Source organism: Lissotriton helveticus, chromosome 8 (genome assembly GCF_964261635.1).
Source record: "Lissotriton helveticus chromosome 8, aLisHel1.1, whole genome shotgun sequence".
In the NCBI taxonomy this organism is placed as follows: Eukaryota; Metazoa; Chordata; class Amphibia; order Caudata; family Salamandridae; genus Lissotriton; species Lissotriton helveticus.
The window spans coordinates 1183669409-1183684434 of NC_136069.1; the positions used below are offsets into that span (position 1 = coordinate 1183669409).

Consider the following 15026-nt stretch of genomic DNA (forward strand, 5'->3'; position numbering starts at 1 on the left):
TCTGGCATTCCCAACGCAGGGGCTGTACACAGACAATTTTTCAGTTTTGTGAAGGCCATTAGGCTTTCATCGTCCCATTCTACAATATCTGGCATTCCTCTCGTGGTCATTTTTATCAAAGGCCTGGCTAAGACTGCAAATCCCAGAATCCACTGCCTGCAGTATCCTAGTACGCCCAGGAACATTCTGATCTCTTTTTGAGTACGGGGCAACTGCATCTTTTGAATTATTCTCACTCTTTCTGATGTTACTTTTCTGACGCCCTTTTCTATCTGGTGTCCTAGATATTTCACGGATTTTGCACAGAACTGTAGTTTGTCAGGGGCCACTTTATGCCATTTCTCACACAGATGATTTAGTAGGGCAATGGTGTCAACTACACAGTCCCTATGACTTTTAGACGCCAGTAGGAGGTCGTCTATGTACTGCACTAGGACAGAGTTCCCAGGTAAGATCAAAGTCTCTAGACATTTTTTCAAGATCTGATTAAAGATAGAGGGGCTCTCTGTATACCCTTGAGGGACCCGGTTCCAGCAATACACGTGACCTTCGAAGGCAAATGAGAAAAGAAATTTGCTGTCGGGGTGCAGGGGTATCGAAAAGAATGCATGACACAAATCAATCACAGTGAACCACTCTGCATCCCAGGGAATCTGGTACAGTATCACTGCTGGGTTCGGGACAATAGGGCAGCAAGGAACTACAATTTTGTTTACCTTTCTCAGGTCTTGCACCACCCTGTACTTGCCACTAGGCTTCTTGATGCCCATAATCGGTGAGTTGCATGGGCTACTCATCACCTCCTGTATGATGTTTCCCTCTAGTAATTTTTGTATTTCCAGAGTAACACCGGCTTTCACTTCAGCATTCATTCGGTAGGGCTTGGTGTTAGGGTATACTGCATTATCCTTGATGGCTATCTGTATGGGGTCTACATCCTTCATTAATCCTACATCTTTTCCAGTGAAGTCCCACACATCTGGCTTTACTGCTTCTTGGAGTTCTTTGGGCAAGTCCTGCAGGGTCAATCGTTTAGTTTCTGAGTCCGGTCTGAGCAACAATAATTTATAAATGCCATCTTCATCCGGGGTCTGAATTTCAACACCTTTTGGTGTGCAAAAGATGGTACAGTTCATTTTGCACAGCAAATCACGACCCAGTAGATTCACTGGACTGGTGTCACAGACGACAAATCTATGCATTTGTTTAAAATTTCCAATTGAAATCTCCATTGGTTCGGTAACAGGAGTACTAATCAATTGATTAGATACACCCACTACTTGGATATTTTCTCCCGAGAGGGGTAGGTTTGGAACGTCCACTGTCCTTACAGTAGAACGGGTAGCGCCAGTGTCCAACAGAAAGGTGACATCATTTCCGTCAACCTTTCCTTCAATGTATGGTCCAGACTGGTCTACCGGCAAGGAAGCGCCAAGTACGCACTCCTCGTCCTCCCCTCTCAGGCCCCGTCAGTACTGATCATTACAAAGGAAGGTATCATTCAGCAGATACTGCGAAGTTGCTGTATTTCTGTTCTCACCGCTTTCCCAAACTTCTATCTCATCACCCTCTGCCTGTTTTCCCCTGTATACCTGCTTTGGTGCTCGAGGCACCTGAACTGTTTTTACCTGTGGTTGAGTCTTTCTTGGTCTTTCTTTCTGCGTCTGTGGAGTTAAATCAGGTGTTTTGGCGTTATCATCTATCAAATAGGGACACTCGTTACGCCAGTGTCCAATTTCGCCGCACTGATGGCAGGGAAATTTCTTCATAGCCTCTTCCCTGCTAAATTTGGGCCGGGGCTTTCCTCCACCCCCACCTCCAGGACCTTTGTTCTCAGCATTTTTAACCATGTTACTCAACTGTTTTTCCTGCTGTTCTGCGAGCTTCACTTGAGCCCACATCACTTTCTCCTTAATGGCCTTTTTCTTTTCTGCCATCTCGTCCTCGCAGTACTTTGCGTACCGCAGGACCTCATCCATCTTTTTGGTGTGCCAACAGATTTTATTATCTTTTATCCACTGACAAATTTCGGGTCTTAAACCATTTACAAACCTGTAAATAAAATGCGTCATGTCTTTCATCTCGATGTTATCAATACCACTGTATGTTTTGAATACCTGCAATAACCTCTCATAGAAGGAGTGCACTGTCTCGTCCCTTTCCTGTGTTGTCCTATCTATCTTGGTCCAATCAGTTTCCTTAGCCGGCACTTTTAGTTTCAAATGCTGAATTACCTGCTCATATTTTCTCATGACTTCTTTCGATGGCTCCCCTGTTTCTTTATTCCTTGGGTACTCTTCACTAGGCCAGGCTATAGCTATTTTACACTCGGTCCATAGATCTACAGGAACCACAATGTCGAAAAACCCATCCAGGTCTTTCCACAGACATTTCTGTACTTTCACGAACCTTTCCACCTGCCTGTACCAGTCTACTGGTTTCTCTCGTAATTTTGGAAAATCGTTCGTAAAGGACACAATATCCTGTCTGGACCAGGGGACATGCACATATTTCCCTCCTGGTACTTCGCGCATGGGGCATAACTGCTCAGGTTTTTCTACCTCCCTTAAAGCAAACTCAGGAGTCGCTTGTTGGGAGCGAGCCTCTTCTTTTTTTCTCTCCCACCTGCTTCTCCATCTTTCCACATCTCCCCATTTTTGCAGTACCCCCAATAATTCTTTAATCTGCAACTTTTTCCCTGCCACATTCAGGTGCTCTATATCTTTGTCTGAGAAGTCTGCTCTGTACGGTTTCTGCAAGGGCTTGGATTTTGAAATATCTACCCCCATACTGGCTGCAGTGTCTGTCAGTTTTTCGTGGAGTACTCTGGTGTTTCTTGTAAGGCTTTTACACATAAACGACAATTCTTCTTCAGAGTAGGTATTCAATCGATCCAACCCCACATTTCCTGCCATTAATTCTTCTATTTCTACCCTCAGCTTGTAGAGGTCTAAAGGTTTCGTTTGCGGAGTCTGTTTCTCTAATTCGCGACTCCAATTCTCTATTTCTTCTGGCGTTACCAAAGAGACACTCCTAGTACCTGTTGCTGATTCCATTTTAATTTCTTTCGCATTAAAAGGGTTATGCCTCTGCTGCATTCCCTTTCCGGTCTGTTTGTTTGGCAAGTCTAAGAACGCAACTTCAGACTCACACTCACTGGACTGATCATCTATGATTATCGGTTCCTGTCTCGGGGGTGCCATGACTGGGGTCATAACTGGAGTAATCGGATTTCCCTGACTATTTCCGTATAACGGAACCACTGGTCCAATAGTTACTGGAATAGTCAACGCCTCAGGACTAGTATTTAACTGGGAGATTTTCTGAATTATTTCTGTCCTTTGTCTAGCTAGAGCCTCTTGCTCCTTTTCCACTAGTATCCGTCTTAAAGTCGTGTCATGCAATATCTGTGGAGTCAATGGGGGAGTAAAACTCGGGGCAGTAGGATGCATTTCACTTGGTCCCCCACCATAATTTGGTTTTGGGAACAATGTTCCGGTGTTAAAGGACCTGCGCTCTTCCTCATATGAAGGTTGAACAAAAGGCAGTCCTGCACTCGATGGTTTCTCTTCGTTTTCATACAGGGGTCTGGGAAAGAAAACTTTCGCACGTGAATATTTTTCTTCTTGGTTTGCGGGCACTTTGGGATATATATCCCTTGTTTCCGCCGGTTCGGGTTTCTCAAAATAGGGCAATACCTGACCACCCCCTCCCAGTCCTAGGGATCTGTCCTCTTCCTTTAGGAAGTGGCGACGGGGAGCATCTCCTACACTGGAAGGTCGAGCCCCCTCATTATAAGGTGGCGGACTTCTGGTACAGATGTCATCTATCAATTCATCATCTGACTCCCCAGGGGCCCCCCAATGCTTACACTTTTCGGTATTTTTCTCACCCGCTGCAGGGTTATGACATGCCGGCATCATGGGAAACAGACCCTCAACAATCATGCTCTGCCTCCACTGCTTCATCCTTTTATCCCTAGACTCCTGTTTTAGCCTGGGGTACCACTTGGTCAAACCCTTGTCCATTCGGGGTCTTTCTCTTTCAAAAGCCTCAATTTCCCATTCCTCTAAAGCTTCATACTGCGTTAGTCTTGGTCTGGGATGCAGTTCATTCATTCGGGTTCTTAAATTAAATAAGATCCTGCCATTGAAAGTGCCGTCTAACGGAAAAGCCAATACTCCGTCATCTTTTGTGTACTTCACCCAATTCTCCAACCACACACAGGTATTGTACCCTCGGTCAAACATCATGAATGAGGCGGGAGTATTCGGTGGTGGGACAAGAACACCTTCTCTAGATTTAATCGGTTTGTCCGTTTTGAAATAATTTTTCACCTTACTTACAAAGGACAATTTTCTCTTTGTTCCGTACATAATATCGTATCTATTAGTCTTCCACTGATCCCTTTCAAACCCTAGGTGCCTTGGATCAGATCTAGTTCCTGTAGTCTGCGAGTGCCACATACGACTTCTACTCTTAATTTTGTTTACAAACTACCTCCAATCAGAACGCGCTTCAGAAATCCGTGCGACCAATGGGTGCGCGACTCTAAATAATCTCCGCCAATGGGTGCGCGGCCCCTTCGTGAGACAGTTCCCACGCTCCGGCGCTCACCCCTCCTTTACTATTCCAGCTCCGCTACCCGCCCGCTGCTTCTACCAATCCCAGCGCGGCACAGAGTGACGTCAGAAACGCTTCGCGACTGACTCCCTCCCTTCACAAGGTAACGGAAACTTTCTTTCTTTTAAAGTGCTCAGTGCTTGGTTATTTTACAACAAATACACATTCGCCACAGTGCTCAAGTGTCTAGACAGGAACGCTTCGTTTTACTGCAAGTAAACTACTTCCATTTACTTTTCACGCGCTGCGGGCAGATCTCTTCCGCCTACCCTTCACTCTAGCATCGGTGAACCTGTTATTCCCCTAAACTCATCCACTTCTTTCCGGGATAAATATCTGAGTCTAAGGTTTCTCAGCGGACCCCTTTGCTGTCACCCAAGCTCCGAGGAACCTGCTACTCCTCCGATGTGACCCTTACTAGGTTACGCCACTATGGGAATTTTGCCAATGAACCTCGTTACTAACATTTATTCACACATGTATTCAGAAAAACCCTAGTTAGTGCTTCCCGGTTATCCTAACCTGCACCTAACTTTCCTCAAGCCTGTGACCTCAGGACAATGGATTCTATTCACCACTTGCCCTTTCAATTCCCCGGGGAGTTCGGACAACACAAAACTAAACGGTTGACAAACGCATGGATTAATACATATAACAATATAAGAACAAGAATAATAATAATACAGCAATTCATGAATTTCAGCAGCGTATTCACAAGAGAATGATCAGCTCTCTCTGAACAGCCGCTCTTTTAGCAGCATTAATGTACTAGCAGCTACCGACTTAACTAGTCTAACTAGTTCTACCTAACTTTTAGCTAGTCCCTAACCATCCTCTGCTTACCAGAAAAACTGATAGAGCGCGCGAGGCCACCCGACCAATAATTTCGCCGTTTCCGGCTTCAGGGCCCATATACTTTCAAATCACCATATACATCGATCAGGTGACTTCACGAGCTCTACCAATTTGTGTGTGTTCCCTACTATTGTTTCCCAGTGCACCCGACTTACCATCCACCGACACGGGTACCTAATGACCACAATGAATCAGGGAGCTAGCTGTAAAAGGAAAGGCAACAAAATACAAACCCAACCAATATCATTCAAAATACTGTTTAAATGACCACGGACAACTGGAAGTTTTAAAATGTTTATCTAAAGTTCGTTATTTTCATGCATAAGGTGTACAAGAATAAGGCATTCAATAACTAGTATAATGTAAATGATATAACTATAGAGAAATAATGACAAGGTAATCATCGAAATACTGCTATGGAATGAAAATGAGAAAAATACTACACAATCTCAGAAATGTTTTAAGCATGGACAGGCTATGCATGGGTAACTTATAGGAGGGCCTATAAAGAGTAACACGCTAAACTTAAAGTGAAGGGACCTTTAAACAGTCTAGGTAAGGAGGTTCTAGACCATATCAGGAAATGACAAACTGCAATGCAAAATATAATTTCTAACAGGTGAGATGACATGGGAACACGTTTACGAGAAAAATTGCAAATGACTTTCAATGGTTTGCGGAAAGCATGGAAAATAACATATGCAAAGGTATCACTTTATTGAAGCAAAAGGTAGAAATATAGAAAGGTGCAAGTTTAAAGAACTTAGAGCAGTATTTACCTAGACTGGTGTGGAAACCAAACCCTGGCCACGGGTCAGTTAAGGACAGGAAACCCTCAAGGAAGGATACCCCTCAAAGGACAGCAGGTGCAGAATGGACACCCCGGACAGGACAGGATACCCTCAGATTTGGAATCAGGACAGGACCTCAGGACAGGACAGCAAACCCTCAGGACAGGACCGCTCAGGACAGGACCGCACCCGCAGTTTGGAAGCAACGCCTGCGCTCCACCCTCTCTGCAGCTATCGATCAAGACCCCGATTGGGTCAGCGAACTCCCAGCAAAGTGCTTCGCCAGCACTTTAAGGTTCAGTAGAACCTTAGTCTATGGTCAATCTCGGACAGAGTGCTCCGCAGCGCTCTGTATCTTCAGTCACCTATTGAGTACGATGGGTCAGTGACAGGTCAGCTAAACCAGACAAGTCGGACAATTCCCTAGGTGAACCCAGGGTAGATATACTGTTTGGGGCAGTGTACCACCCCCCAATTGTTGCAAAGTGTCAGAATCCCTTAATTTGGATTGGTCCTAAGGTAGGATTTGGGTAACACACCAATCATAACAGAGTATTTGTATGCCGCATTAACATATTTTGGTACCGCCTAGCGAGATAGGGGTTCCCATGAGAGACTACACGGCAAACAGTAGCGCAACATTACAATGTAACATATAAGGAGCCACATTCGCTGTTCTCGCGGGGCAGAGGTGACTTTCTCAGGAACATCTTGCCCATCACTGCCAACTGGCTGTGTTCCATCAGTCAAGGTCCACTGTGCCGCAGAAAGTTGCGCAGGCGCAGAAGGGACCTCCAATATGGCTCTCCTCTCTCTCAGACCCCCATTCCCCGCGGTACATGAAAAGTAAGCGAAAACAAATTAATACATAATAATGTCATCATGAAAACACATCACAAGGTTTGCACTTCTAACTTATCATCAAGAAATATACTTATGCAGTCTAAATGTTAGCTACATAGAAACACCAACAAGAGCAGTGGCACGAGCAGTACCACACTGAGCCAAGCTATGTATTACGCATGCGCATAAATTTCCCTCCACTTCTGCAGACGCGTCAGGACACGTGAGTATGGCTGACGCATGCGCAGTAACTAAATACAAGCGGCGGCCATTTTAAGTGACTCGAGTAAATTATTTTAGTAAAACACATGTGCAAGCTTCTAAATCCTTATTCAAACTTAATATAAACGTTAGTAAAACATACACTTGTTACCTTATTACACATAAACGAGGTTCATGACTTCAGCAAGTCCGCAAAATATGCGAAGCTTTGCTTCATCACAACTACCTGATGTCTTTGCCCAAGATAAGACACCAACCAGTCAAGGGCCAACCCTGACACCCCCGCCTCCGACAATCTCCTGATCAGAGTCGCATGGTTGACCGTGTCGAACGCGGCCGACATGTCAAGCAGCACTAAAAAGGCTGCCTGACCCATGTCGGCCCGCGTCCGAAGATCGTCAAGAACAGTTACCAAGGCTGACTCTGTCCCGTGTGCCGGTCGAAACCCAAACTGAGCCACATCCAAACAGTCGTTCTTCTCAAGAAAGTTGGATAGGTGTTTTGTGGCCAGTTTCTCTAAGATCTTAATGGGAAATGGCAGGATGGAAATGGGCCTAATGTTAGCTGGACATGTGGGGTCGAGGTTTTTCTTTTTAAGCAATGGGGAAACCACTGCCAGCTTCCAGCAGTCTGGCACCCGTGCCGAGGTGAAGGACTGGCAACAGGTGAGAAACAGTGGTGGAAACAGCTCTTCGCGACAGAGTTTCCAAAATCTGGGTGGTAGAGGGTCCAGAGGTGAGCCAGATGACACCCCATCAGCCATAGAGCAGAAGTCCTCAAAAGATGGTAGAGGGAACGTGCTTAGCTCCGCTGGTTTAATGCACTCCTTCTCTTTATCGGGCAGGATGGAGTCATATGTAGTACTGCCAGATGGAGGGGGGAGGTTATTTAAGATGTTAGTAATTTTATCCTCAAAGGCTAGTACCAACTGATCACAAAGAGCTTGTGAGGCCGGGATGGCATTTTTAGTACATCCAGGGTGGGCCAGGTCTTTTATGATCTTAAATAGGGCCCGGGATTTGTTAACCGCTGCCAGCAGAGACTTTTCTAAAAATCTGGCTTTGGCCAGCTTGATCTGGGTCTTATAAAGTGCCAATGCTTGCCTAAAGAGGACCCTATGCGATTCCAGGTACTGTTTCCTCCATGTTCGCTCAGCCCGTTTGCATTGTAGCTTGTGGAAATAAAAGGCCCAAAAACTGGTCCAAGAATGTTTTAATGAACACCCTATCCAGTCTGCACTAATACATTGGGAACAGTTTACCCAGAAGGTAGTTGAATTGGATGAAGGTACTCCAACTAGCAGGAAATCCCAACTTAGGACGAAAATAAAAAGAGATATTAGTATTAATCTCCCATACACAATTAAAAAAGTAAGGCGGATACGTAACAAACTGAGAAAACAGTTACCTAGGATGCCGGATAACTAGGAAATTAGAAATCAATTTAGAAGTGCGAATAATAATTTGAGGAAATTGTTGTGGTCTGAAAAAAACAAAGCCCAGCAAGAAATGTGAACAAAAATCTTCCACGCAAGTAACCAACCAAATTCCAGAGAATTTTGGAAAATAATTAATGGCATAAACAGACCGAACAAATACGTGATAGCCTCGCCAATAATGGAAGAGGACTGGGTAAGATTCCTCAAAAAGACCTTATATGTTGAAGCAGAATTTCGCTCTCAGGATGACATTCAGAAAGAGATCGCTGAAATAGAACAAGAAATTGATTCGGTGAAAGACTTCTCAGACAGCGAGGTAGCCAATTTAATAAAGAGACAAAAAGATGGAGCACCGGGACCCAACGGAATTCCGTTTGCACTTTATAAAGAGGACCCCGCTCTATGGGCTACTTATTTGACAAAGGTCTTTAACGTAGTTATCCAAACAGGGCAAATACCGGAATCCTGGAGAGGATCATTAATATCTCCTGTTTACAAAAAGGGTAATTGGCAACTACCCGAGAATTATCGTTTGATCACTCTCCAAGACACGGATGCAAAGCTATTTGCGGGTCTTTTATTATCAATTCTGTCACATTGGGTTAAAGAAAGGCTAATATTACCCCCAAACCAAACAGGGTTCATTAAAGGCTTAGGAACCACAACTAACATTCTAACCTTATCAGTTCTAACGGATAAAGCACTTTTAGCTAAACAGTCCCTCTATTTTTGTTTCGTCGATTTCAGATCGCCCTTCGATCTTGTAAATAGGACCCTTCTATGGAAAAAACTTGAAGATTACGGAATCCCCGGCTCATTACTGAACCTTACCAAACTACTGTATTCTGAAATCTGGGTCAAGGTGCGGATCGGAGACAGCCGATCACTATCCAATAAAATTCCGGTGACACGCGGCCTTAAGCAGGGTTGCTTGCTTGCACCATTACTTTTTAACTTATTTGTAGCCGACCTCACCAAAGCATTAAATGAAGTTAACTCACACCCGCCTAGGCTAGCCGGAAAACAAATGTCGAATTTGCTATATGCAGATGACGTGGTGTTGCTGAGTCACACAAAAGTGGGACTACAAAGACTAATTGATCGTATCCTTAGGTATGCAAAGGATAACCAAATGATAATAAATGAGGCAAAAACAAAGGTTGTCACAAGGAACAGAAGACAAAAAAATAAATGGATGCTGGGACAAACTCACCTAGAGCAAGTTGATAGCTATCGGTATCTCGGTGTCCTATTTAATGAGAGTGGAAGTTTTCTTCCCCAAAGGAAAGATATTACCAGGAAAGCAAATAGCTTGGTTGCAGCATTTAGAACCATACAAAAGAATCTAACTGCACTGACATACGGTCCCTTATTAAAAATCATATCAGCCAAACTATTACCAGCTTTAACATACGGTGCCGAAGTCCTAAATGGTAAGGATGCGGAGTTAATTAACAATGCAGTGGCAAAAACCTACAAAATACTATTCAACCTACCATGTAATGCCTCACAGGCACAAATAAGGCTGGAGTTTGGGATAAATAATCAGCAATATGCCCGGCAAGGCCTAATTTTAAAAGTCTGGAACCGTGTAAAAAACGACCAGGACAATCAATTGTCTCGAGCATTATGGCAAGAAGTAAGAGACAATCAGAAACTTAAGCATGGACATACCTAAATAAAGCAAAAGAAGAATTTGGAATAACAGCAATTTGGGAAAATTCAATTACCCAGGAAAGCTTCAAAAAACAATTAATAAACTGGTTATTCATCTGTCGCTCCTAAAAGACAAAGATCTATTGGTAAAATGAAAGCACTCATGGCCAATTGTAAACGACTATAAAAAAAAGCAAGTCCAAAACTACCTTCAAACTCCCTGGTCCGTCCAAAGTAAGCGAACATTTATAAGAGTAGGCTTTGGTCTATGGCCAGGTTTGTGCCATCTTCCATCATGGAAGTCAACTGACGGCAATATGATATGTAGGCTATGTAAAGGGGGACAGGAATCAATCAATCAATCAATCAAGGCATTTATAGAGCGCACTACTCACCCGGAGGGTACCAAGGCGCTTGGGGGGGGGGTGGGTACAGCTACTGCTCGAACAGCCAGGTCTTGAGCTTCTTCCTGAAGGAGAGGTGGTCTTGGGTCAGGCGAAGGTCGGTCGGGAGGGTGTTCCAGGTCTTGGCGGCCAGGTAGGAGAAGGACCTTCCTCCTGTTCTCGCTCTTCGGATGCGGGGGACGGCGGCGAGGGCGTGGTTGGTCGATCGGAGGTGACGTTAGGGAGCGTAGAAGTTGAGGCGGTTGTTGAGGTAGCTCGGGCCTTGGTCGTGTAGGGATTTGTGTGCGTGGGTGAGGAGACGGAAGGTGATTCTCTTGTTGACGGGGAGCCAGTGCAGGTCTCTCAGATGTCCGGAGATGTGGCTGCGTCGGGGATGTCGAGGATGAGTCTGGCTGAGGCGTTCTGGATCCGCTGGAGTCTCTTCTGGAGCTTGGCGGTGGTTCCGGCATAGAGGGCGTTGCCGTAGTCCAGTCGGCTGGTGACGAGGGCCTGGGTGACCGTCTTCCTGGTCTCGGTGGGGATCCACCGGAAGATCTTCCGTAGCATGCGCAGGATGTTGAAACAGGACGCGGAGACTTCGTTGACTTGTCTGGTCATGGAGAGGGAGGAGTCCAGGATGAAGCCCAGGTTGCGTGCGTGGTCTGTCGGTTTGGATGCGGTGCCCAGGGCGGGGGGCCACCAGGAGTCGTCCCAGGCGGAGGGCGAGGAACCCAGGATGAGGACTTCCGTCTTGTCTGAGTTCAGTTTCAGGAAGATATTTTGCACTTGGCATGTCTCTGTCCTGCAATAGAAGCAGAAAGGAAAGTAATCCTCAGGCAGTTATTTAATGCTCGAGGTATAAGAACTTGTAGACAAGCAATAATGGCATGTCTAAGCCCAAACGATCTACCGATGAATGCTGCTTTTGTAAAATTTTTAACTGTGATTGCAAAAGCCCTTAAGGAAAATTTTATATAGATTTCCTCTTTTAAAAAGATTAGCATTATTATTTGTAGGATGTTCTTAAACTTTTTAGTGTTGAAGATATTTTAATGTGTACTTTTTTTGTAAGATTTTAATTAATCAAACAATTAAACTTAAACTTGAAACTTGAAACTTGAGTGTGTGTGAATGACTGAGAAATAGTTAGGGAGAGAGAGAGTATTACAGGACAGTGTGCATATGAGATAGAGGAGTGAGAATCAATTAAAGTGAGTGTGTGAGTATTGGTGAGTTCAATTGTATGGTAATGGGAGTGAGTGAGACTCAGTGAGCGTGAATGAGAAGAGTATGTATATGTGAGTATTTTTGTGACTGTTTATGAATGAAATTGGTCATGTGAGTGTGTGTTACTGAGAGTGAGTGGGAGAGTGAGTGACAGAAAGTATGATTGAGAATGAGTAAGTGAGAGAGGGAGGGAAAGCAAGTGAGAAGAGATAAGTGAGGAAGTGAGAGTGAGTGTGTGAGGTTTTGTGAGTATGAGCATGTTGGAATGAGTGACTGAGGGACACTTAGAGTGAAGTAGTTTGAGAGTGTGTGTGTGAGCAAGTAAGAGTGAGAATCAATGAGGGAAAGTAAAAACGTGAGAGACAGTAGGCGAGAGTATGTGGATGTATATGAGTATGTCAGCATATTTGTGGGAGAGAATGGGAGTAACTATGAGTTACAAGGAGAGTGAGAATATGAGTTATTTAGAATGAGTAAGTGAAGGTGAACAAGTATGAGGGAGCCAGCCTGTGTATTATGCGGACAGTCTGCCGCTGTCCATGGCATGCTGGAGGAAATTCTTGGCAACCTACTGTCACTGACATTTTGGAGGTAATGCTTCTGAGGGATGGCATCCATGATAAAATGCAAGTTCTGGCACACTGGAGGTAATTCTAGGAATAGGCCAGATCCAGTGAAAAATGCTGATACTGGCATTTTGGAGGTAATTCTTGGCCTAAGAGTGGACAATAATGACATATGGGGGACATGAGGAGTCTCTGAGAAAATGCTCACCCTCAAATACTAGAAACATTTTTTTTAAATATGGAGCACACATGATGTATGGGTGGCATGAATCAAAAAGTTCTAGTACTGACATACTGTGTGCATTTCTTGGTATAAAGGTGCACCTCACAAAAAGCTGGGAATAGCACACTGGAGGTAATTCTTACCATAGAGGGGAAATCCCAGAGCAGATTTCTATAGAAAATTGGCCAACTCCTGGGAAGTTTTAGGCTTTACTGCCACTCCATGAAAGTAAGGGAATATTTCATTATTGCCTTTTCAGAGCCTGAGGCTTTTTCATAAATTAACTTGAAAATTGTGCTTTAAAATGCTCTTTTTTAGCCCATGTTTTTTAAAATGTTCTTGTGGGTAGAACCCTCCGAGCCCCTTCACAAACATCCCTGGTTTGCTCACTGGAATCTGGGGCAAGAATTACACCTCACCACTTTCCACCACTGAAATAGGGAGATAATGTCACATCCTGTAAATACCAGACCCTGCAGTATTGTTACTTACTGAGAGCTTTATTCCGTCTTTGAATATCAGAGCACTCATAATGAGGCCATTTGAGTGGTGCTGTGCCAATGCATCTCCAATACTTTGTAATATTCATTGTTTATACCATTCTGATACTGTTGTTGTTGCTTTTAGGCCTCATCTCCAATGAAGAGTTCCGACAGACCTGGAAGCTCTTCAGCTCTCATCTCCACATCGACATCGATGACACGGCCATTGATGAGCTTGCACGCACCATTGATGCAAACAAAGATGGCGGCATTGACTTTAATGAGTTCTTAGAAGCTTTTCGTGTGGTCCACAAATTTGAGAAGAAGGATAACGTGTAAAAACAATGATACTCAGGTCACTAAACCTGGCACCCTCAAGGTTCCTATGGTTGAATTGCAACCACGTTGACTTACGAGTAATTTAAAGGTGACAACTGCACGGAAAACCAAGGCCAAGTGGGCACTCACGTTTGGAAAGTGGACATTCAATAGCTCAATCTCCAGTGTTCAGTGGCGTAGACATTAGGCAGAAACAGCCCTTCGACAAGAAGAGACATTTGAGAGGGAATTCAGAAAGTGATTTTTCTTGACCGCAGAATTCTGTTGCCCACCAGTGATGCTGAGGGTCATGTGGACTCCTCCTTTTTGCATTAAATGATCACTGCATTATAGGGGAATTTATTATGCTTCCAGTCTTTCCCTTGAGACATGCTTTGAGTAACATTTCTACTGAAGTCTGGTCTTTCCATTGGTTGAAAAGGAAATCTGTGGAGTAAATTGTGAAGGTGTTCCTAGATCTCCCTTATGCATTTACCTTTCCCTCTACTATACCAGAAGTGAGAGCTCGTATGATAAATTGATATCTTGGGTTTGTAGTGTCCATTCCACAAGTGTCAGCAATTGAAACGTTGTATATTTATGTACACAATTTCTTTGGTTTTTTAATGATAGCCTTCCACGCCTTTGCTGCACTCACTAACAATGACATGACTGTTTCCTTTGATCCTCACTCAGACAAATTGAACAATACCAAGATCAAAGCAAAAGTAAAAAGAAAGAATAATCCATTAGTATCTATGTGCCTGGCAAACCAGCAGTCAAGTAAACACACTGTAAGACAAATTCTAGAGCATTCTGATTTTGACACCCAACAGTGGTCACGAGCTCACATCATCACAAGGACACCAAAAGGAATTTCATATAAATCCGATACTTGGCCAGGGATATAATGCAACACTGCTTTCTTTTCAAGTTTAAGGTTGCTGCATGACTGCGAAAACTAGCGATTTTGACAACAATCATGTTTTTCACTTTTGCAAACTTCATAGTAGTCTATTGATCCATTTTTAATGAAAACATTTGACCACATCCTGCCTTTCTAATGTTATTCCAGGTTAGAATAGTTTATTTGGGATTACATCTTCGAATCCGCCCAATAAAGTTCTATATTTTGCCTTTTTTTAACCTTTGCAGTCTTGTGTATTTTTTTCCGATCCATTGGACGGCCTATGTGAAAACGTGTGCTAATCTATGTCCTCTGTAATGTTATTTCAGGTTTGAATAGTTTTTTTGAGATTACATCTTCGATTCCACCAATAACGTTCTATATTTTGACTTTTTTATGTTTAAAAAGCTTTATTGAATAATAACAGAGAATACAAAAGGTCAGCAATACAGAGAATAGCATATTGCAATGAATATAAAATGATAAATTGGC

General features: G+C 43.7%; 1 protein-coding gene across 1 annotated transcript in view; it reads left to right on the forward strand.

Moving 5' to 3' along the window:
- PPEF1 (protein phosphatase with EF-hand domain 1) overlaps positions 1-14757 on the forward strand; it is a 387937-nt gene extending 373180 nt beyond the window's left edge. Inside the window, exon 16 of the mRNA XM_078656153.1 lies at positions 13455-14757. Within this exon, the coding sequence (XP_078512279.1) occupies positions 13455-13648 (194 nt within the window). The 3' untranslated portion in view covers positions 13649-14757. The remainder of the gene's footprint in view (positions 1-13454) is intronic.
- Positions 14758-15026: the final 269 nt, after the last annotated feature.